This window comes from Malania oleifera, chromosome 2 (assembly GCF_029873635.1).
Source record: "Malania oleifera isolate guangnan ecotype guangnan chromosome 2, ASM2987363v1, whole genome shotgun sequence".
NCBI classification, from domain to species: Eukaryota; Viridiplantae; Streptophyta; class Magnoliopsida; order Santalales; family Ximeniaceae; genus Malania; species Malania oleifera.
Genome location: NC_080418.1, coordinates 14,141,090 through 14,164,092, shown reverse-complemented (window position 1 = coordinate 14,164,092; position 23,003 = coordinate 14,141,090). Strand labels below are relative to the sequence as shown.

The window sequence follows — 23,003 nt, the reverse complement described above, 5'->3', positions numbered from 1 at the left end:
AGTAATGGTCATTTTCAAGGTCAGCAATGGTAGCCCTCCCAAAAATCAACCCTACGGCCCAACCCCAAATGCCAATTGGACGGGATCATGGGCCACATATTGCTTTCCTTTTAATATAAAGAGAATTTCAAGTCTCTCTCTCTCTCTCTCTAGTTTGTCCATTACACATATTTTCAAATAATAATAATAATAATAATAATAATATTATACATTGGTAATTGTGTATGTTTAAGTGGTCAAAACCAAAATCAAACACAACCAAATCAAATTGTTGTTTTAAGCTAAATCAAACTAAAGATTTTAATTGGTGACTGTTACCTTGAGAGGTCCTCACATGTAATGGGTAATTTAGTAATAAATAAAATGATGTTTTAATTTTTGAGGGTCCCACTTAAAATTGCTAAATTGGGTTTTGGTTTTCTTATCTTTGACTCGTTAGCTGTGATAGGTCAACTGTATAGTTGTTTGATTACAACAAAGTTGTTTCTTACATTTAATAGGGCAATTTTTATTTTTATTTTTATTTTTTATCAAAGTGATTTTGTAATGTAAAATCAGCATTAAATTGACTTCTAACTTGGGGAAGAGGATTCCCTTCTATTTGCCCTACAAACTCTTATCCTTTTCTCCAACCTGCATGCACAAGGCAAAAATCCTATTACATATTTTCCCGAGTCCAAATTAGAATATGCCCTATTTGGCAAGATCTTTAATTGGATTATTGAATAAAAGTTAATAAAGCGAGAGGTTATGAAGCAATAACATATGCTTAGTCTATATTACTTTAGTATTTAAGAAGACATGTCATAATCATATAGCAGTTAACATAGGCACATTATTTTAAGTAATGGTGAGCAACTTGATGTGTATTTGTAAAAATCTCATTCTCATTCTCTTATATGTATATATATATATTTCTCTTTTGTTTCTTCCAACTAGTGTAGCGTTACGATTAGTATGTACATTCGATTTTGTTTTTAGAAATTAGAAATTTTGAATATGTGATGCTCCACTTAAGTTACGCTTGATTTCTAGAGTACTCAAAATATAAAAATTTGATAATTTACAAACAAAAAAAATGCATTGCCATCATGCAGAAATGAAAACATGAAGATTTTTATGAGTCCACGATATGTATAAAAAAGAAAAAAAAAACTTCACTCAATTTTATCATAATAATGATCATTTCTATTTTATTAGATGGTAAATAAAATAATATAAAATTTTATAAAATTATTTTTTAAAGAAATTATTGTATAGACATTTCTATTATATACTTACTTGGATGGGATTGACGACTGATGAATAAGGGCTATGGTCTAGGCGTGCGGCCTCCATTGCACTCGGGAGGGGTAATATCTCCCCAAATAAGAGAGTGTACGTCATAATTTGTGACATTTTTATTATGTTATTATTGTATTATATTCTATTATTAAAATTTAATATTTTCGAAGTCAAATGAAAATTTAATTTCCAAAAACCTATGTTGTAACATTTATCATAAATCTATAAGGGGTGTGAGAATGTATAGGTGTAACATTTATGATAAAATAATTATTGCCTAAATCAATGAATAGATTTCTTTCCATCAATTTCCCACTTGTTTAGGGGAAAGTTTTTGGGAGAAATGAAAATGTTTCTTTCCTTTTATTTTTCATTTCCTAAAATCTGTCAACCTGCCAAGTATGGAGGAAACACAACTTCTCCTTTCACCTTTTCTGTCGTGGCCTTTCCTCAATATCAGCTTCGCTTGTTCTGCTCGCAACTTTAGATCTTCATCTTGAAGAAGAAAGCCATGAAATTAACGTATCTCTTTCCCTAAATGAAGAAAGAAACCGTAAGTGGTGACTCCTGTCATTGCTGTTGCCTCCCTGCTATCGCTACTCAACCAAAAACCCACCTCCACAAATCAGCGCTGATTCCAAAAACTTCACGACAGAGAAAGCTGCCTTGTTCTTGCGCAGTCAACAATCTTTTTTTCCCGTCCCTTTCTTTGAAAAAATAAAATAAGAACTTGTGGGTAACCTGACCCAGCCCTCTGCTCACTCCAAAGAGAGAGAGAGAGAGAGAGAGAGGTTGGCGGGTAAAGGACGTCTTTTTGAGGTAAGGGGTTTTTGGGAGAGAGACCAACAACCAACCATCTTTGGTCTTCTTGTTGTTCTTCTTGTTCTTCTTCTAAATCTTCTCATTGTCTTTGTCCTGCTTCTCCTATGCGTTAAAAGGGATTAAGTGCTAGTTACTGTTCTTCCGGTATTCAATATTTAATTTCTTTGGTCTGTCTCCTTAATTTGCGCCACCCTCTCTCTTTCTCTCTCCGTATCATATCCGTATCATATCCAAGTTTGCCGTAAGTCCAAAGTTCCTGCATCCATCCCAAGGTCTCTCTGCCTCGCTTCAGCGCTTCTCCAAAATTTTTCAGGTGCAAAAATTTTGTTTCTGATTTCTGTTTTTTGTTTTTTGTTTTTTGATTCTGAAGATGTTCATGTCGTCATCAGTTATGAAGGCTGAGCCGATTTTGATCTTCTGATACACGATCGGAAAATATAAGCAACTGATTCGCTAGGTTCTTTGATTTCTGTTTTTCCCATCTTTATTTTTTGGGACTTTGTTCTGGGCATTAATCACGGACTGATCAATGATCATCTGTGTGTTTTTGACGATCAACAACATGCGTTATTTTGATGTGTGTGCTTGTTTGTTTTTGACAATCAATATATGTGCTTTATAAAATACACACACACATAATGGTCAGTTTGAGCCTCTCCTGACTCACCTTGGGCTTAATTCCTAAAGCTTATATTGAATCATTTCACCTTTGGTGGTACTCATTCAATTGCCCAGTACTTGTTGCATGCTGTTCATGTGGCTCGATGAGATTTGGGGCATATGTCGGATGAGAGAATTTTACATTTTAAGCTTTAAATTGGATTTGTTTGGAGATCAGAATAATTTGTTTTGAGAAGGAATTCTTTTCTATGCTATGTAGTTTACATGGCGATTGGTTTGTTATTTTATCAGGTTTGGAAAGTAGTGGCTAAAAATTACTCTGTCAAGCTGGTTCGGGGAACCGTTGTCTCTTTTGTGGGATTACATGGGAAAGCACAAGCAGCCTACTGTACAATTAGGGGGCAATCCCCCTGGATGCATGTGGGGCATTTTTCAAATTCTTGATTACCATTACTGGCGAAATGTCAAAAAGATATTGCCACACAAACGGCACGACAGCAGAAGAAATGCCCGTGGTAAGTGATATCAATTCATCTCATCCTTTTATTTATTTTTTGCCTTTTAATAAATGTTTTCCACCTTATTAGGAAGCTTTTCATTTCCATTACACCAGTGTGGGGTTAGACCTTTAGTTAGTAGATGGAGTTCCTAAGCTCTCCAATTGAAGCTTTCTGGGAACTTTTTAAATTCGTTTGCGCTGTGGCTGTTTGCAATGCTCCCAAAGGAAGGAGGCTTCAAATCACTACCCAGTCACCCTACATATGTTCCCAAGAGACAGCCACAAGGCCACACAACATGTCTCTAAAGGGATTCAAACTCCCATTTATTCTGCGGGAGATAGGAAGGTGAACTGGCGGGCCAAACCCCAGGTTCTTCTAGGATGCATCTTTTTTTATGTCTCTACCCCTCTGTTGTTTATTTTTCAACATTCTTATATGATGCCTATCCTCAACAACAAAACACCCTTTCTGTGGAAGAAATTATAATGCAACTAAATTTTAGAGGAAAAATATATTTTTGGATTTGGATGCTATGACAATTTAATAAAAAATATATTCACTTTTTCTTAGATTGCCACCAGGAACACAGTGCTCTGATTCCGTCCTTTCAAAGTAGCTTCAGCAAAAACTACACTGTGCCAGAGGACTGATAATATATGTGTGTGTGGGTGCGCCTGCCTTCTTAAGTAATCTATTTGCCTGCATTTTTTTTTTGGTAACCTGGAACTCTCACGTGGACAAGCCCTTTAGACCCCCCTGGCAGGCACCAAACCAGGGGCGGGAAGCTGACCCCTCGAAGACCAGGTTCATCAAGGGTTGGACAACTTGGACTTATGCGGAATTGAATCCAAGACCTCCTATTATCAGGAGATTCGTGGCCCACCCGTGCCTGCAAATTTTGACTTGTTTTTTCTTTTAGTAGTTTTCTCTTAGAAAGTAGGAAATCTTTGATGCCAAATGAAAGATGTTGCTAACATATCAGCTGTTGATTTTTCTAAAATGTGCATTCTGGGTTTTTTGACATCAAAGAATACAAGGATGTGGATAATGACCATTTTCTGGGTGGGGTGGCAGTGTCCTTTATTATTATTTTCACATTCCATTTATTGTCTTCGTTTGTGCTTAGAAACTTTTATCTTTGTCTGCTCTTTAGGCACAGGAAGTAGGACAGCAGCCTTGAACGACTGGGATTCCGACAATGACCAAAAAATAATGAATTCTGAAGTGAACCCTGTGCTTGTAAGTACATGTATCTGTTAGCTGCTGCATTCATTTTCTGTTTTGAGTACCAAGCTGTCTGAACTGTTGTTGATCTCTATAGCGGAAGTTCCGCTGCTTCAGTAAAAGAGTAGATTATGACTTGTTTATACAACAGAACACAAAATGATTGTGCCTTTATTTGAAATTATGACAGGTTAAACAGAGCACCATAAAAAATACCATGATCAAAAGAAGGCATAGCAAAACCCTGATTAGAGCATTAATCGCTGAAGAGATGTCAAAGAAAGAGGACCATGCACATGGAGTCTCAGCTAGCCCATTGAAGCAAACTAATTCAAGCCATCATTTAGATCCTTTGGGCCATTTCATTGGTGAAGAAAGTGACGGTTGGGGACTTCCATATGTTCTCCTTCATAACAATGCTGACGCATTGGCTACAAAATTGGAGAATCCACCTCTGCCTAAGGCTGCTGATGAGTTGGTTGCCTGCAATAACAAGCATGATTTGTCGGGTGACACGAAGGATGTGGAATTATTGGGGAATAATCCCCTTGAAGAGAAGCATGCACATTTCCCAGAGGATTTGAAATCTAGAACTTTTATAAACCAGAAGCACAAGGGTGCTAATCAACTTGACAAAGATGTCACGCATCACCGCTTTGATGCTCTGGAGATATTTCAGGTAAACAAGGATTTATTCCTAGGAATTAGACAAAGAATAAAAGAAGCAATCAAGAAGAGCAAAAAGGAGAATAGCCACATAACCATGGATGCAATCCTCCATAGAGTTCCTTATGGATGCACACTTCCCCCAGGTGAGAAAGATGCATTTGAAGAAAGGTGGAAGGAAAGCAAGGTGTGCCAGGATGGGAAAGACAACCCCAAAACTTGCCATGATGGTCCTGTTCATGACTTCGATAAAGTCTGTCACTTCAGAAGAACATCCTCTCTAAATGAATCACTGGATAGATATGCTCAGTTGTTCGAGCGTAGTTTCAGCAGGGATTATAAGCTCTCTGTCTCCAAGAGCTTAAAGTTGACCAAGGAAGATGAGTTTCCATCAAATAGGGTTATTTCAAAGTCCTTCAGAAGGATTCTCTCCCTGCATGATCTTGAGTCTTACTGCTCTCTTCAAAATGAGGTTTCTGTAGATGCACTTTGCGCAGGCATGCCAAACATAACTACTAGGGATAGCACTAAAAATATTGGAAGTGATAAAAGTGATGGCAAAAAATTGGTGAGTCCTATTTGTGTAGAGAAATTTGCACCTCTAGATGCTGGTCATTGTAGTGTTGAACATCCTGCTGGGTTGGCAGTGAATATAAATGACAGGGAAACAGTGGGCGAGCTTAGTGAAAATATGGATGAGGCAAAAACTGGGGAATGCACTGTTCACAAAGAATGTTATATTGATTCTGCAGCGGATGACAGGACTGAGCTTGAGCAACCAACTCCAGTTTTGGATTTTCCAACATCAGAAGGTAAACAAACAAATTTTTCATCTGATGGCACTTCATTTGAATCCTAGGCTCTTATATTTTCTTGATTCTTAAATGCAAGAAGCCAGCATTTTTCATTATAATGTTGATGAAAGGGGTAAATGCTTTCAAATTAGAAAAATTTTGGTGATATTTTGCCTTTGTCAATAATGGTTTGCTTTGATAGTGTGGCGTTGCTGGGGTTTTTCTTACCATTTGAGTTTGAACTTTATCAGATGAAACCATATGAAAAAACGTGAAACTCAAACTACTTCACTAGAATAAAATATTCTAGAAGTTCTTTACTTGAAGCTACATTTTGTTAAGTGCGGTTGATATTTTTACTTGAATTGAAGCAGGTCTGGAGTCAAAGTCCAGGTGCATTCATTTGGATAAGTCACATTCTTTTGTCAACTCAGAAACCATGTCCAGCATGGAAACCTTAACAGGATCATGCAGCACAGAGAATCTGGAAAGCGCAGAGATGAATACCAATGATAACTTCCAGCATGCAGAATTGTTTAAGGATGATGCTGACCTCAACTATGTGAGATATGTTCTTGAGCTATCGGGGTTCATTGGAAAGGAGTATGTTAGAACATGGCAATCAGAGGACCAGCCATTGAACCCTTCAATGTTCGAGGAAGTGGAGGCTTGTTTTCATCATGAACCAGGGTGCTCGGGAGAGGCGGAGGCAGGCAATTGTGATCACCAGCTTCTGTTTGACTTGGTTAATGAGGCATTGCTTGAGATCTATGAAAGGTCATCTGCTTACTGGCCAAAAGCTTTGTCCTTCAGGTGCCGCATCCATGCAATGCCTGTGGGTTACAGTGTTCTTGAAGAGGTCTGGGCGATTATTATCTGGTACCTGAAATTGAGACCAGATACGAAACAATATTTGGATTTTGTTGGGCCTCAAGACTTGGGAAAGGGTGATGGCTGGCAGAACTTCCAATTTGAAAGTGAGAATGTGGGCCTTGAATTGGAGGATTTGATTTTTGATGAGCTCTTAGAAGAGCTCTTAGAAGCTGTATGTTCTTGAGATCGTCCTAGAAGGCAATAAATGGAGCAGTGAGGGAAAAGGCAAATAAGTTTTCGATAAAAAAAAAATCTCATTTATGTTGATAGTTGGTGAAAATGTAGAGAGAATTACTCATGTTAAAGAATTTGTGATACTGCACAAGTTGTACAGAAATTTTTCTGATAATACAATATTTATTGAGCCCTTCACTGCCCAAGCCACTGATCTTTTGGGGCTTGCAGTTTTGAGTACTGGTTAGAAGCTAGAACTGTATCTGCAATTCTTGGCTTTGATAGTTTGATGCGGCAGTGATATTTCTGATGATTGCAACTATATCCTAGTATTTGGTGATGCCTTGGCTATTCTAGGAAGATGAAATCTTCTTCGGTCTCCAGAGCACATTGACAATATTCCAATATTTGTTTTTGGGAAAAAATGGGTTAGAAACCATAATTAAGGTCCTAGAGAGGGGCTTCATACACTTAACTACAGCAGGCACCACCAATTGCAAGTAAAATAGCCAATAATCTCTTGCGTAAGCATTTGAAACAGAAGACCAAGCTCTAAAAGTCAAGCCAATTTAAGTCTTTGCATCTTCCTTTTACATAATTGTCATTGTAGGGAAAAACCCGGTGCTCTTATCTCCCAAGCAGCCACTTAATCATTCACTTTTTTTGAACTGCCAGGGAAACTAATGCAATAAAAAAAAAAATATTAATGGTATTAGAGTTGGAGCCAGAAGACAGTCAGGAGACACAGCTGGAGACGCATTGCAAGTTAGGAGCTGAGTCAGAAACGCGGTGTATTTATCCACCATTAAACATCTCCATTATAACTTCCATTCATGATTAATTTTATCTTAATTGTGATTTAAATTCCAAGCCCTATAAATAGAGGGCTGTGGAAGATGTAAAAAAAGTACAGAGAGAGCACAAAGAAGCTCAGAGAGAGCAGAGAGGAAGAAGGGAGGAAGAGAGAGAGAGAGTGTGTGAGAGTTGTAATTTTTCCGGCGATAGTGAATATTTGGTGTGTGCTCCATTATACCTTACGGCCCAAGCCTTCGCTCCATGGACTAAGCCTTAGGATAGAAATCTCCCATTAAAGAAAGGTCAGGCCATCATCCAAATTTAATGTAACTAGGCTCCACAAAAGCCCAATAGGTTCAACTCTCACAAAGAACAGCTCCAACAATCCAGCTCTTTTGAGCCAATTTTTATCTGAGTTTTCATCCTGTATTAGCTAGCAACAACATATGGGGTACTTCTCAAATTTTTATTTTCATTACAGCCATCTCATTTTGGATTTTTCATGTTGAAGGTGCAATTGGTTTGTCCATTACCCAAATATCCTCACATAAGTTCATATGAGCACCATTGGCAACCCTCCTTCTGTACTATGTTCCAGTAATCCTTTACAATGCCCTCCAAATTGTAGCCAGGGTTTTGGAGATTATGACAAAAAGATGTGCCTCTCTTAGACAAGTACTCAAACTGAAGGTAATTAACACACTGTGAAAATGCTTAATGACATGCTGGCCCAAATTTTAAATCATCACTGTTATCATGTCCAGAGCACATTGCTTGTCGACCAACAATATTCCAATATTTGTTTTCGGAAAAAAGATGGGTTAGAACCATAATTAAGGACCTAGAGAGGAGCTCCATACACTTAACTACATCGGGCACCACCAAATGCAAGTAAAATAGCCAATAACCTCTTGCTTAAGCATTTGAAACAAAAGACCAAGCTCTAAAAGCCAACCCAATTTAAGTCTTTGTATCTGGTTTCTCCTCCTTTGGCATAATTATTGTATGTAAAAAATTGGTGCTATTTGTTGAGAATTCCACTTGTGAGTTTGTCCCACATTGAAAAATTTTGAGTGAATGCTTATTTACATGGTTGAGCGCAAGACCCAATAGGCTTAAGCTTTTGGGTCAAGTTGGTGCTCACCTATGTGTATCAAGACTACCCATGAACTCCTTCGGTGTTAACACTAATATCCCCCAAGCAGCCACTTAATCATTCATTTTTTGAACTGCTATGACAACTAATGCAATAAAAAAGTAATAATAAAAGATTAGTGGGGGCTCTAACACTTGGAAAAACACTTTTGAGCAAGAGTACGAATGAAACTATTGGCCAGCCCATCCAAAGATATGATAAGAAGGAAGCTAAGGAGAATATCTTTTAGATGTGTTTGAATCCTCCTAAGGTTAACATTATAAAATCAACTAATTATTTTCCCTTTTCTACAAATCAAGCCACTAATTTCTAGGCAATAATTCGAATAAATAAAGATTTGTTCACTGCAAATTTGAGATATATTTAGTCTTTTAGAAGTGTTTGAATCCTCCTAAGGTTAGCATTATAAAATCAACTAATTATTTTCCCTTTTTTACAATTCAAGCCACTAATTTCTAGGCAATAATTCAAATCAATAAAGATTTATTCACCACAAATTTGAGATATATTTAGTCATTTTCTAATTTTTGTATTGCAAATATTTAAGTCTTATGTATATTTGTCTTGTAATTTTCGTAGGGAAAATAATAAAGACATAAACCTATTTTAATCCCAAATTCCCTGTATATATGCACACACATACTAGTAGGAGGGCACAAGCATGCCAAGTTAAACTTAAGCCTCAATACAGTATCCTCGGACTATCAGCATTATTACTATATATATATCACCTTTAAAAAACATGAGTAAGCCTGATTATCACTCCATGAATTCATTTGCACCTAATAGTTAAAATGCACAAATATCAAATTCGAAATTAAAATGAACTAAAGAGAATAAAAATTTACTTGGATTTAATAGAAAAGTTGATAACATTCTTTTGCTAAAAGCGAGAAAAATGAACAATATACTACCTTTCCTCCAAGGTGGAGGACAAATGCTAATTAAATAGTTGTAGGGTTTCCAATTATATGATATGACCCAAGATTGATGACTATTAATTTTCTGCCAACCACTTCCTCTTGTTCTTAAAGTTCAACCAACACTGATAGATTACTGTGATAAATATTGTAAAAGAAGGGATCGTAACAAATAATTGAAATGAAGTTTATATATCTCAACGCCTCTATTTCATTACTGTAAGCATAGCCCCAAGTGTTGCACAAAAAAAGTCATGATTGCCCTTAGATAAAACCCTTAGCAATGGCCATCATTACACAACTTATACTCGTTTTGTGCTGCTTCTGGATGCCCAGCTCCTAATTTGTTTGAATCCCTTGTGCTGCATGGACATTTCAGCTTGAGTATATAGAACTTGGAATGTGTTTGCCACACTTTGGAAATTGAACAGAGACAAGTTAACACAGACCTCACTACAACACTTTGTTCAAAAGCAATCATCCATACTGCTGTAGCTGTATTGAGGCTAGGTTGCCATGCTTTGGAACTTGAACAGAAACAAGTTAATACAGACCTCACTACACCACTTTGTTTAAAAGCAATCATCCATACTGCTGCAGTTGTATTGAGGCTAGGAGATACATATTTAGTTAGCAATTTGACAGTAGAATATTAATTTAATATTTATTTATTTATTTGTATAGAAAAGCATGGCAGCAGAGTATAGTTTCGCATATGTAATGTACAAATCCCAGAAAAATTAATATGGAACAAGTTTATAATGAATAAGTCACAAAGGACTTGCAAAGTCAAGCACCTTCAAACAATATCCACTGCATATCAAGTTCAATGGGGGGAAGTCGAGGAGAAGATCTTTGGGACAAAGCAGTCGATATAATGAAGATGAGGAAATGAGAATATATAATAATTACGACTGCCTTCCAGAATCTCTCCTTCTCTCTCTCTCTCTCTCTGTGATAGTATCAAACTTAGAAATAGAATCAACCCCATCAAATCCCAGCCCAAGGATCAATATTGTACTGCCCAGATAGACTGCACCCAACCATGGAACATGGAGGACTTACCCGGTACAGACTTAAGACCTGCAATTGAGTACAAGATGGAGTTGATGAACCCCCAACCACAAGATTCGAAGCACGACAGCTCACGCTGAAATTCCATGTTTCCAACTTGGGATTAGGGAGAAGACCAGATAGGAGAACCATCAATCCAAAACAACTACATTTCCAAGCTGTTATAAAACATTAAAGGGTCATGACCAGACCTGCGATTGAGTACCAGATGGAATTGATGAACCCCCAACCACAAGATTCAAAGCACGACAGCTCACGCTGAAATTCCATGTTTCCAACTTGGGATTAGGGAGAAGACCAGATAGGAGAACCATCAATCCAAAACAACTACATTTCCAAGCTGTTATAAAACATTTAAGGGTCATGACCTGAGACATCAAGCATTTGTCTTCTAAAAAACGAGATCAATGAACAAATTTCCTCTTTCTAATATTATAGAATAGGTCAAAAAGTCAAAACTAACCAAACCCATAAGAGCAGAAGGGAAAGAAAGTCCAAGAAAAGTGAGGATATCATGAAGAGCATCCCACGAAGAACCTATCCATATTTTGACACAGTAAGGGGAGAACTTGACATAAAGGGCTAACAGAAGGACATTCATCCAGTAGGAGAATCAAGGCCAAAGCAGCTCCTCTAGTTCCAGGGCCTCATTTGAAGACAAGAAGCCAACATAATGGCAAGTGGAGAAGAGTGGTAACTCCAGAGCTTATCATCATTAGGAAGACACTGTTTTGGGCTTTCAGGAATCTGTTTATAGGCATTGGGGAGGCCATAGGCAAAAAGAGAAGGGATCATGTACTGGGCATAAATTTGAGCTTCTCTTGCTATCTCAAGGTTTTGTGCGTGGCTGTTACAGTTGGTCCTGCATTTGTCCGCATAACTACAATGAGCATGCTTGCAAAAGAAAGAACAAGCATGGCTCTCTTCATATGAACTCCCAGCATGTGATAGTGCTTTTCTGGATAGGACTGCCCACATAAGGTATCCAATGCACTTGTCATTCCAATCTGTTCAAAATAATAACATAAAAAAATGAGGGCATTTTCTTCAATTTTGTTTTGATATATATATATTGTATGCAACAATGAAAATTTTTCACATAAAAATCTAGTTGGTACTACAAGTAAATTATGTAATAAATTCTAAATATTTTTTACAGGAATATAACAATAGGAATGAATTTAAATCTCCTTATATGATTCTACCAGCGGACTTTGGACTGTGCAGCCAGTTTGTAACTGAAAACTGTGTTTACTATGAAAGTATAAACAGACAATGGTTCCACAATCCTCGCCACCAACATTAGTGGAGCCGTAGAAAGTCATGCACTGCAGACTTCAAGTTCTACTCCAGTCTCCAAGCTCAAACATGACACTGAACATTGACTTTATATTATTTTTCAGGGGTTATTTCCCGGGAAAAAAGGAAGGTCTCCATATCTCCATAAAATAATTATATACACCCTATTTTTGTCCGAACCAAATATAATAAAGAGGTTACGAAATTATTTTATTATTATTATTAGAATTTTTATTATCATTATTATTATTATTATTAGTATTTTTTATTATCATTATTATTATTATTATTTTATTATTGTTACTTTACTATTATTATTTTTATTATTTCTATTTTATTATTACTTTACTATAATTATTTTTATTATTATCATTATTCTCAAATCTTATCATTATTACATTATTATTATTATTATTATTATATTTATTATTATCATAAAAAAAAAAAAGAAGGAGCTTTAGGATTTTTTTTTTTTTTTTTTTTCTAAATAGGAAGATAAATACAGACGGCTAAAGGGGGGAGACCATTCAAGAAAAAAAAAAAAGGAAAAGAAACCTAATTCGCAATTTCTCTTGCTCTCCCTTTCTCTCTAAGCCGGCGCACCCTCTGCTCTCCCATCTCTCTCCCTTATCTCCTACTCCCTTGGCCTCCCCCTCTCAGCTCTCTCCCTAACTCTCCCTCAGTTTCAGACCCGAGCAACCCCCCTCTCATTCTCTCCCTCTGCTCTGCTGCCGACCACACCCTCCTGCAACTCACGGCCACTCCTCAGTCCGGCAGCCTCCGCGCACCCCTCTGCAAATACCAGCTAGCCGAGCACCAGACCACGGCCACGATTTCCTGCAACTCCGCCCCCATTACGTCCAGCGGCAACACCATCCGGCCGTCTGCTCTGTCTTCGCTTGCAAACACCAGCACAGCCACCCGGTTGTCCGACCATCCTCCTCTGCAGCTGCCAGCGACAGCCATCCTCTGCCCCGTGCACCAGCTGCAATCCAGCTTCCTGCTCAGCCGAGAAGACACAGCTTCACAGACTGCTGCAAGAAACTTCATACGACACAGCCATCCTCCGGCCATATCCAGCAGCAGCAACTCCGGCAGACACCAGCCGAGAGGTTCCTCCGAGCAAACACCAGCAGCTCCTTGCTCCGGCGGCCGTCCCTGTGCCAGCCACCACCCAGTGTATATATATTGTTTTATGTAATTATATACATATATGTATGATTATTATGCATAGATATTTATGCTTCATTATTTTAATCTTATCATGTATATAGTTTATCATTTTAGTTCGTTATTGTTATTATGTATTTATGATATATAGTTTTTTCATTGTTGCATATTTGTGGTATATTGTATATTAGGGTGGGTATATTATCATAGGGTTTTCGATTATTGTTATATATATTATTTAGGGGGTTCGTATTGTCATGTTGTTGTGTGGATATTATTTAGGTTTTTGGTGTATTTAGGATATTTATCATGTTTATTGTTCATACGATATTTAGGGATTTTGTTTATTATTTAGGATTGTAATATTTATGCACGTCCAGGATTCTTGATTATTTACATTATTTTCATAATACGATCATTTAGGGTTTTGGGTTATTGTTTTATTTTAGGGTTTTGACTATTTCACATTATTAGGGTTTTGAGTAGTGTTTTATTTAATTTGTTTCTATATTGTTATTGCGTATCAATTTTAGGGATTAATTGCTTCCATATAGTTTGTGTGTTAATTTTAGGATGAATACATTTCCATATTACTATCACATGTTTCCATACTAATTGCACATTGATTTATTTTAGGCTGCGAATAATACTAGTACTTACGTGTGATGATATATAATAATAAAATATTGTCGTAACATTTATATATTATTAATATTATGAGATATGTATATGTATCATTATCATAGTAGAACAGTTATACAATGTAGTGTATTATAATTATGGTGTATTAGCCTTATTATTATAACATATTTTTTGTATTTTTTACTATTTTCTATGTTTCTATTTTATTACAATATTTACTATTTCTAGTATTTTTGTATTATTCTATTAAGTATTTTCGTATGTATATCCCTATGATTTTAATGAGAGGGTATGAGCTTTCGGGCTTCACATACCCTTAGTTATGAGGGAATATATATTGTATATATTTTTGTATGTGTATTTGTAAATTCACAAAAAGAGTAACTTAGAAGGCTTTTTAAATTTACTTTGGATAATTTCGTAATTAATTAGATACCATTCGTAAGAACGGGTGCATAGGGGGTGCTCGTACCTTCTTCTCGCATAACCGAACTCCCGATCCCGACTTTGGTAACGTAGACTCATTCTACCCATAACTGGGTAGTAATTAAGTGTTCTAACCACACTAAAAGGTTAGTGGCGACTCCATTCTTGTTTTTCCCGAAAATTTAAATCACAATTTTTTATTTCGCCACCCCAGGGCACACGTGCTCCGGGACGTCGCGACATATACTACCCTCATCCAACAACATTATTCTCATTGTTTTGACTTTATTTGTCATTCAAACTAATGGAAACCATATGAATTGTTTGATAATAAACTAACATAAATATTCAACTGTACTAACCAAGTCCGAAAAAATGTCTATCTTAAAATCACAATAGATGATGGGTTTCTCTACTTCATGGAGAAAGGCAAGCCCCTTTGCAGCACCGAATGAAATATTCATTCTAACATAACAAGAAAGAGGAAGCAAAACTCCTGCAACCACGATGCAATCTTTATAATTATACTAAATATTAAGATAAAACAGAATATGATTATAAATACAACGAATAATTGGTTTGGCATGTCAATGAAACCTGAAATGGTTACTAAAAATACAAACAGAAGTTCCTTAGATGAATACTATATTGAATAGTAGTTCAAATTTCGTTCATGTGAATTTAAATTTTATCAATATGGCATTCATCCAAAAAAGTGCATTGAGAGAGTTGAGAGAGAAAGGGAATAGGAGGAACCCAATCCATGATAACCATCCTACAACCCAGCTCATTGAAACTCGAAAGTGGAATGACAATGACAATACCTACAATATAACTCAAGGTTTTGGGAAGAGGGGGAGCAAAAAAGGGGGAGGTGATGAGGATATGTGTGGCAAGGGAAAATTAACATTGCCTTAAAAGTTTTAGCTGCTGTTCTCTTAGCCTTCACTGATTTTTCACTTTTACGTTTTGAAAATACGAAAGAATAACCTCCAATATAAATCACTCTCCTCTCTACCAGCTCACACGAATCTTTCTCTAAACCCTAAATTTGCCCAAATCATGTGGTTCATGAGCAAAAGATGGAGCCATGTGCTCGAGCTCTTGGGCATAGAAAGGGCGGTATTGGAGCTGAAGATGAAGCCATGCCAGTAGGTGAAAGTCTAACCTACTTTCTTTACAATCAAACTTGGCTTCGACTTCTTTATAAGATTTTGTAATTATTAGTAGATGGAGCTGTGGAAGTAAAGGTGAAAATATAACCTATTATCTTTGCAATCAAGCTTGGCTTTGGCTTCTTTATGAGATTTTGTAATTAGATTTTGAGAAAGTGTTGATCTTTGGTGTAAGACAAAATGTGCAACTTCATTTCTGTCTCTCTCTCGGGTGCTGCAGTTTGATGCTACACGTGTTTTATCTGTTTGTTTAAATGTCTGAATAAAGATACCCCATGGAATAACAGTTGGTTTGTAGATTGAGATTGCATGACCGTGTTATGTGCGCAATGTTTTATGTGTTTGTTTAACCAATTTGCTGGTTGTACTTAGGAGTTTCAACCACATTGAAGCTGAACAAGACTGGGTTCTGCCCATCCCACTTTGCATGTGTAACTGCCTCTGGAACCTGCGGTATGCATTACCTCAAACTCCATATGAGTAATTTGAAATTTTAGGTTTATTGAAAGGTTTATGCATAGAAAAATGTGAGATACGATGCTAATGCGGTGGCTTGGGCTTTGTTCTTTGGATTATTGATATGATTACATGCAGCTCCACTTAGGATGTAATTATTTTTAATTATTTGAGGGTGTTGGGTGTAAATTTTATATAAGTAATTAATATTTTTCAACTAATTAACTAAAATTTATGTGTCACCTAAAAACTTTATAATTAGTCATCGCAAACAATCCATAAAAATAGTGTAGATAAGCATGTGACTTATTACCAGTTCATCCATTTTCCTTTGTTTCACTTGATGAAATTAATATGCATGTGAAATGAGTTTATCTATATTCTTGCGAGTCTCTGCTTCTTTCAGAATTTGAAAATAATTTCCATGTGCCAGATGGCTCTCAATCATTTGGTTTTACCCAAAAAAATAATAAAAGATTTGTCACTTTTGTTTTTTAATTCCTTCATCTATGAAGCATCTACTCATATCCTACGATAATTGCATTTGTGGGGATTTAAAAGTAAAGGTAAGGACAAATAAATAATGTTAATAATTCACTTAAATTTGTTTTCAGTCTACATGGCAGATGGTCTCTTTCAGTTTATACAGATAAAAATTCAAAACAAAACACTGGATTGTTGGTTAGATGGTAGTAACCTAAATTACCCTTTCTCTAGTCTTAACGATTTCTTTGGATACTTGCATAGTTGAACATTTTTATAAGTTGTTCAAGTAAAAATATCTGAGAGAGATGCTCAGACCCTTAAGATGTTTTGCTTTATTTTTTAGGTTGTCTGAATATTTTTGGAGAGTTGGATTTTTGGTTGTTTGTGGTAATTCTCTCAACTCTCACCTTAATATGCCATGTCCTGTTCCAACCTAAACATTGAAAGCATTTAGCTTTCTATGTTCATCTCTTTGTTTTGAGGATTTACCATTAGATAAAATATTATACTGGTTAATCATTGACATATCTAAAATTTCCATTAGTTTCTTTGTTTTATGATTCTTTATTTGTTTCTTAGTTTTTGTTTGATTGTTGATTTGGATTTGAAGTCCACATTGTGTTTGTATTATGCTATGATATTTGCTGAATGCTTGTGGTTCTCAACAAGGAGATATTAACCCAAAAATAATAATAATTCAAAACAAATATTGTAGTCAAAATTAAATGTTGCTATCTATACATATAGCAATTAGAATACTAATAATCATTTATGATGTGTTAACTAGGTTCCGTGATGTTCTCCTTGAGGTTGTGAATGTATTTATTAATGCTAGACTACTAGAATGGAGCTAAAGCTATAACAGAATTAAGATGGAATGGTGTCAATGGAAAATTGTCAAAATTTCAATTCTTATTCATGAAATTACAATATATGTTAATATAAAATTTAATTAATTACATGAATAACTATATTTTGACATTTTAGTCCGTAGGATAGAGGTTATTGATAGTTTGACACTAATCACCACATTATGCTATTAAAAAGAATTGCGAAAGATCAACTTGTTGGATTATATCCCAAAGGATATGTCCCACATGAATAACACATGAAAGATAAGTGCTCCATTTGATAAGTGAAATGACTTATGATAAGGAAAATGAAATGGCTTATCTATGGATAATGATAAGTCTTATAATGTGAGATTAATGGTTGGAAGATAAAAAAGTTTTCCTATATAACTATTGTTATGGGGAGTAGTTGTAAAGAGAGATTCATTCTTGTATGTTTATGGAATGATCTAAAGGAGAGATTCATTCTTGTATGTTTATGGAATGATCTAAAGAAAAGAAATATAGGAATTGTCTTCTCTCTACCTTTGTTCTCTATTGATCGGGCTACTCCCATACATCTGGTGATATACAGAAAGAGATCGGGGTTAAGCGAGAGAAACGGTTCTTATCAGTTTGTATACGTCATGAACGATCCCGGTATGTATATTTTATATTTTCCACATTATAGATTATACACGTATGTGAAGATCATGATGATGAAGATCCTTTGTTTAGCTAATAGCAGCATATAGATTTCTTACATGTGGTATCAGAGCCATGTTGGAATTATTGTGATCTTCCTTGCATGATAAAGATCGTTTCAGTTAACCCCTTAGTTAACATAGTTTCTTGTGCTGTCATGTACCTTAATAAAGTACTTGGATTGTCCTTCTTCCCTTCATATATAAAAATTGATTTCAGGAGCCCACAAGATCCTCCAAGAAATTTCCCATTACACAATTGTTTTATGCAATTCAATTCTTTTAGCTTTGATTTAATTTCATTAAATTTCAAGTAATGTAAAGCTGTCATATTTATTTTATATGTACTTCTAATTTGTCATAATATATAAATTTAAATATGAAAAAGTGAGTTGATATTGCAAATTAGTTTCTAATCGCACAAGTTAATATGCTTATGAGTAACTACTTGCTCAAGTATTTCTCATAATGACTGATTTTTGTGCATTTCTATTGATATTTGAATTGGATACAATTTCTAATATATTTTACGTTACAGGTTAAGAATCAAGATTCAGAGGACCTCTTTTATATGAGAAAGGGTGATGCCTACAAACTTATAAACCAAGGCATTAGTCGAATTCTTGGAATCAATTTTGATTTTGTCCACTTTTCTATATTTTTCAAAAATTAGTGTTCCTCTGTATCAGTTTGTGAATACCTAATAAATGATGACACTATACTCCCAAAAAATAAAAATGTATGACAAACTAGCGTTTGCGCAAGCATAGATTTATGTGGATTTAATTGCTTGGTGGTTATATTTTAGAATTTTAATTGAGTATCGAAGTTTGTAGATATAAAGGTTATTTTAGAATCAAATTTATTTGAATTTTTACAGGTTAAGAACATGATTGTTTGAAATATAAATGAGATGCTACATAAATTTTAGTAGTCTATTCTTAAGCAATGTTTTAATTTTTTTTTTTTATTTAATGTGTGGTATTGGATTCTATTTAATAATTTTGTTAGTAACTTATTTATAAAATCACAATGTGTGCATAATTTGAAGTCTCTATTATAATTAATTAATTATAATTTTTTATTTAAGATTTATTTTTGAAATTATACCCCATGCATAGCATGCGGTCTCTGCTAGTATTATATTAAAACAGCTTCTTGAAAATTCTATTGCAGGCTGTGCTAAATATGTTTGCGCGGGGGGAGTGGGGTGTAATGCAGGTTGTTAGCAGTGAATTATAGGCACTAACGTACCAGGTAGCCTGCATGAAACAGAACTCTTATGTCACAAGAGTGAAAGGCATGATGATGGATGTGGATTGAAGGATGTAACTGAGAGCTGTGGATAAAATGACACAGGCATAGTGAAGAATTTGCTTTGTGCTAGTCCAGTTAAGGCAAATGTTAACTTTCTTTTATAGATAAGCTCAATGTTCAATATTCCACCCAAATACCAATCCTAGTGGTGTTCAACTCATCTAGCTGCTCACTTGGAATGTTTTTCTACTATAGTGGTTTTGTTCTTTATGTTTTTTGGTCAATACTAGTGACAAAGGAAAATAAAGGAGCTGCAAGTTTGAATTGAGACACTTGAAACTTTCTCATCAACGGGGTTTTAGCACTCAAAAGCGTGAGGAATAGAAGACAAAAAAGTAAGGTGGACAGATGTGGTCATGCCGTGCAAAACTGCTTCAGTACTTAGAAGCCTTGAAATATACCCCAAAATCACCTTGGCTTCTTTCACCTTTTTCTTCATACTGTGACATTCCTTATAAGAAGTCAAAGCTTGCCCCTTTACAGGTCTCTCTCTCTCTCTCTCCCACACACACATACATGCGTGTGCATATGCACACACAAACTAGTTCTTGACTGCAGCTGAGTATTCACCTTTCTCTGACTTGTGTTGAGGATTGAGGGGACTTAATTTTGCAGGAGAGGAGAATGATAGACAGGTTTAGACTATGTGTCAAGGGAGGTGATGGTGGCAATGGTTGTACTAGCTTTCGCCGTAGCCGACATGATCGTCGTGGCAGACCTGATGGTAGGTTCTTTATCACACTGATGTTTACAATCACCCTTTGATCAAATAATATGTTATGGATTTATTTATTTAAATTCTAGGATAATTTCCTTCCACTGATGTAGTCTTGACTTTCCTGTATTCAATTGCTCTGATTTTCATTTTTTTTATCAATTCATATGTGAACTACTTGTTAACCCTGGTCATTTTTAACAGTTCAATTGATGTTGTGGAACTAAAAAAATGTTTTTAACATTGCTCCTCTTGTTGTCTGTTTGTTGCAATTAGGTGGAAGAGGTGGGAGAGGTGGTGATGTGATCTTAGAATGTTCCCACTCAGTTTGGGACTTCAGTGGTCTGCAACATCATGTTGTATGTTATTTACTCCTCTCCCTCCCTTTTCTCTTCCTCTCTGCTCCTCTTCCCTCATCATTTTGAGTTGATTTTGTTTTAACTTCACTGAACTGGGTTCAGTTGACAAACAAGTAATTGTTACTTTGTTTCACAGAATGCAAACAAAGCGGGACATGGAGCATCAAAAAATATGATAGGAAGCAGAGGAGCAGACAAGGTTGCAATCAACAAGTTGTTTTCATTCTTTCCTACTGTATATTTGTTCAGTTGTTTTACAATGTGAATGCTATAGTTAGCTGATTTTTTTTCCCCTTCTAGGTTGTTCGGGTACCAGTTGGCACTGTAATTCATCTTGTTGAAGGTGAACTTCCTCATGTATTTGAAAATCATTCTTCCAAGCTTCCTCAAGTAGTTGAAAATCATTCTCTAAAGGATTTGGATCCCTGGGAGATTCCTGGTTCACTTGATGATGATTCATTGGGAACCGATCAGCAATCTGCCTCTGCGAATCCTTGCAGGGTGGGGAAGGGGGACACGTTAGACATTCTTGGGGGCTTATCTTCCCATATTGAAAAAACTGCGGAGGGATCAGCTAATGTGAAACATACTACTCAAGCTTCATCAGAAGAATGTTTTTCCCAATCTTCTCCTTCTCTTGTGAAAAAAGAAGGTTGCAAAGAAGATTATTTCTTTTATGAGGAAGGTGCATATGAAGGTTTTGGTTCTGATAATTTTGCATCTGAAGCATCTGAAGTAGAGGGTGAAGAAGAATTGAAGGGAAATGAAGATATACAATATAACATTGCTGAATTAACAGAAAGAGGCCAGAAAATAGTTGTGGCTTGTGGAGGGGAGGGTGGTTTGGGTAATGCTTCTACAAGAGTTTCCTATAATTTTAAACTTAAGAGGGATGGGATCAACAGGAACAATGCCCTTGAAATCTCTGATGATGAAGATCAATCCTTGCTTATTGCTGGTTCACCTGGTTCAGAGGCCATACTTATTTTAGAACTCAAGAGTATTGCTGATGTGGGCCTTGTGGGGATGCCAAATGCTGGTAAAAGTACCCTTCTCGGGGCTATATCTAGGGCTAAGCCTGCAGTAGGACATTATGCCTTCACAACTCTGAGGCCAAATATAGGGAATCTAAACTATGATGACTTCTTCTCAGTCACAGTGGCTGACATTCCAGGACTTATAAAGGGAGCTCATGAGAACCGAGGACTTGGCCATGCTTTTCTGCGGCACATTGAACGCACAAAAGTTCTTGCATATGTAGTAGACTTAGCTGCTGCACTTGATGGTCGAAAAGGGATTCCACCATGGGAACAGCTGAAAGACTTAGTCTTAGAGTTGGAGTACTACCGGAAGGGTTTATCATATCGTCCATCTTTAGTTGTGGCAAATAAAATTGATGAGGTAGGAGCTGAAGGGGTGTTTGAAGAATTAAAAAGAAGGGTGGAAGGTGTCCCCATTTTTCCAGTATGTGCAGTCCTGGAAGAAGGGATAGAGGAACTGAAAGCTGGACTTAGGATGCTTGTGAATGGGGAAGAATCATACAGACTCAATTTAGATAGCATTTTTCTTGATTAAGTTGTTATGATGCTGATTTTATACAACTGAAGTGTGTCCTCAAATGCTTATTGATCTAGAAATATGCAATCTGCACTCTTAACATTAGCTGGTATGTTGAGTTTCGGGAGCCTATGCATATTTCCTAAAGTGACCAGATTTGTGGATCAGTGAGATTCTCAGCTTTTATCTATCTTCTGAGCTGCTGTAGCTGAAGCTATCAAGAGTGGGGGTCTTTTCCTGATTGGTTGCTGGGAGAAACACTCAACAAATAAGTAATTATAGTTACTCCAATTTAAATAAGTAGTTTTGATCAAAAGAAGTGTTGTTTGGATTGTTTCAGGTGCTTAATAAATGTGTATCCATTTTATTACTTAATTAAAACTATAAATAGAAGTCAAAATTTTTGACTTATACTTGCAGCTCAAGTGCTCAGGATATAACCACTTATTTTTGAAGCTCAACCTCTTATATTTTTGTAGTCGCTTCGCAATGGTCCTGAATCCTGCAGTGGAAACCATCTTTTAGCTCATCTTCAAATCAATTCTTCAGCTTTAGCTCTCACTTGAGCTTTAGAATGAAATTAGAAGTTCAATTCAATTAGTAACTTTGGTTCCCTTTTTGGAGATTCTCTCTAACTGTCCAATTCCATTCAGTGGTTATCACTCTCTTGCTCAATTCATTTTGAGATCTAATTTGAGCTTATGTCAGTGAGGGTGATTCAGTTAGGATTTCGATTCAGATTTTCATCTTCAGATCTAATTTGATCTTCTGAACTATGATAATCTGCATTCTTCTGGTAAGTTGGATATTTTGTTTTGAGAAATTAAATGATTTTTGAGCTTTTAGTCTCTGGCATGGAGGCATCAATCTCTTTGTTATTCATATGTTTGATCTTTGATTGGCTTGCTACAGATCTTGAGCTTTTCATCTATGTTAACCTAAATTTTTGGTAAATTTTTTAAAA

General features: G+C 36.0%; 2 protein-coding genes across 11 annotated transcripts; both read left to right on the top strand.

Moving 5' to 3' along the window:
* Positions 1–1,910: 1,910 nt before the first annotated feature.
* Positions 1,911–7,151, top strand: LOC131149472 (uncharacterized). The gene is made up of 5 exons (XM_058099927.1): positions 1,911–2,419; positions 3,019–3,242; positions 4,381–4,466; positions 4,642–5,929; positions 6,286–7,151. The coding sequence occupies exons 2-5, from the start codon at positions 3,092–3,094 to the stop codon at positions 6,966–6,968; spliced, it is 2,208 nt and encodes a 735-aa protein (XP_057955910.1). The 5' UTR covers positions 1,911–2,419; positions 3,019–3,091; the 3' UTR covers positions 6,969–7,151.
* Positions 7,152–12,717: 5,566 nt separating this feature from the next.
* On the top strand, positions 12,718–22,452 carry LOC131149108 (probable GTP-binding protein OBGM, mitochondrial). 10 transcript variants are annotated; one of them, XM_058099212.1, is made up of 10 exons: positions 12,880–13,381; positions 15,988–16,068; positions 17,983–18,047; positions 18,630–18,672; positions 19,268–19,482; positions 19,639–19,891; positions 20,024–20,132; positions 20,400–20,482; positions 20,619–20,681; positions 20,783–22,452. In XM_058099212.1, exons 6-10 carry the CDS (start codon positions 19,757–19,759, stop codon positions 22,055–22,057), a joined length of 1,665 nt encoding a protein of 554 aa, XP_057955195.1. In that variant the 5' UTR covers positions 12,880–13,381; positions 15,988–16,068; positions 17,983–18,047; positions 18,630–18,672; positions 19,268–19,482; positions 19,639–19,756; the 3' UTR covers positions 22,058–22,452. The 10 variants fall into 10 exon arrangements, with proteins under 10 accessions (XP_057955198.1, XP_057955193.1, XP_057955194.1 ...); XM_058099215.1 differs by having other exon boundaries at positions 12,718–13,399; positions 19,268–19,891; XM_058099217.1 differs by lacking the exon at positions 17,983–18,047 and having other exon boundaries at positions 19,647–19,891.
* Positions 22,453–23,003: the final 551 nt, after the last annotated feature.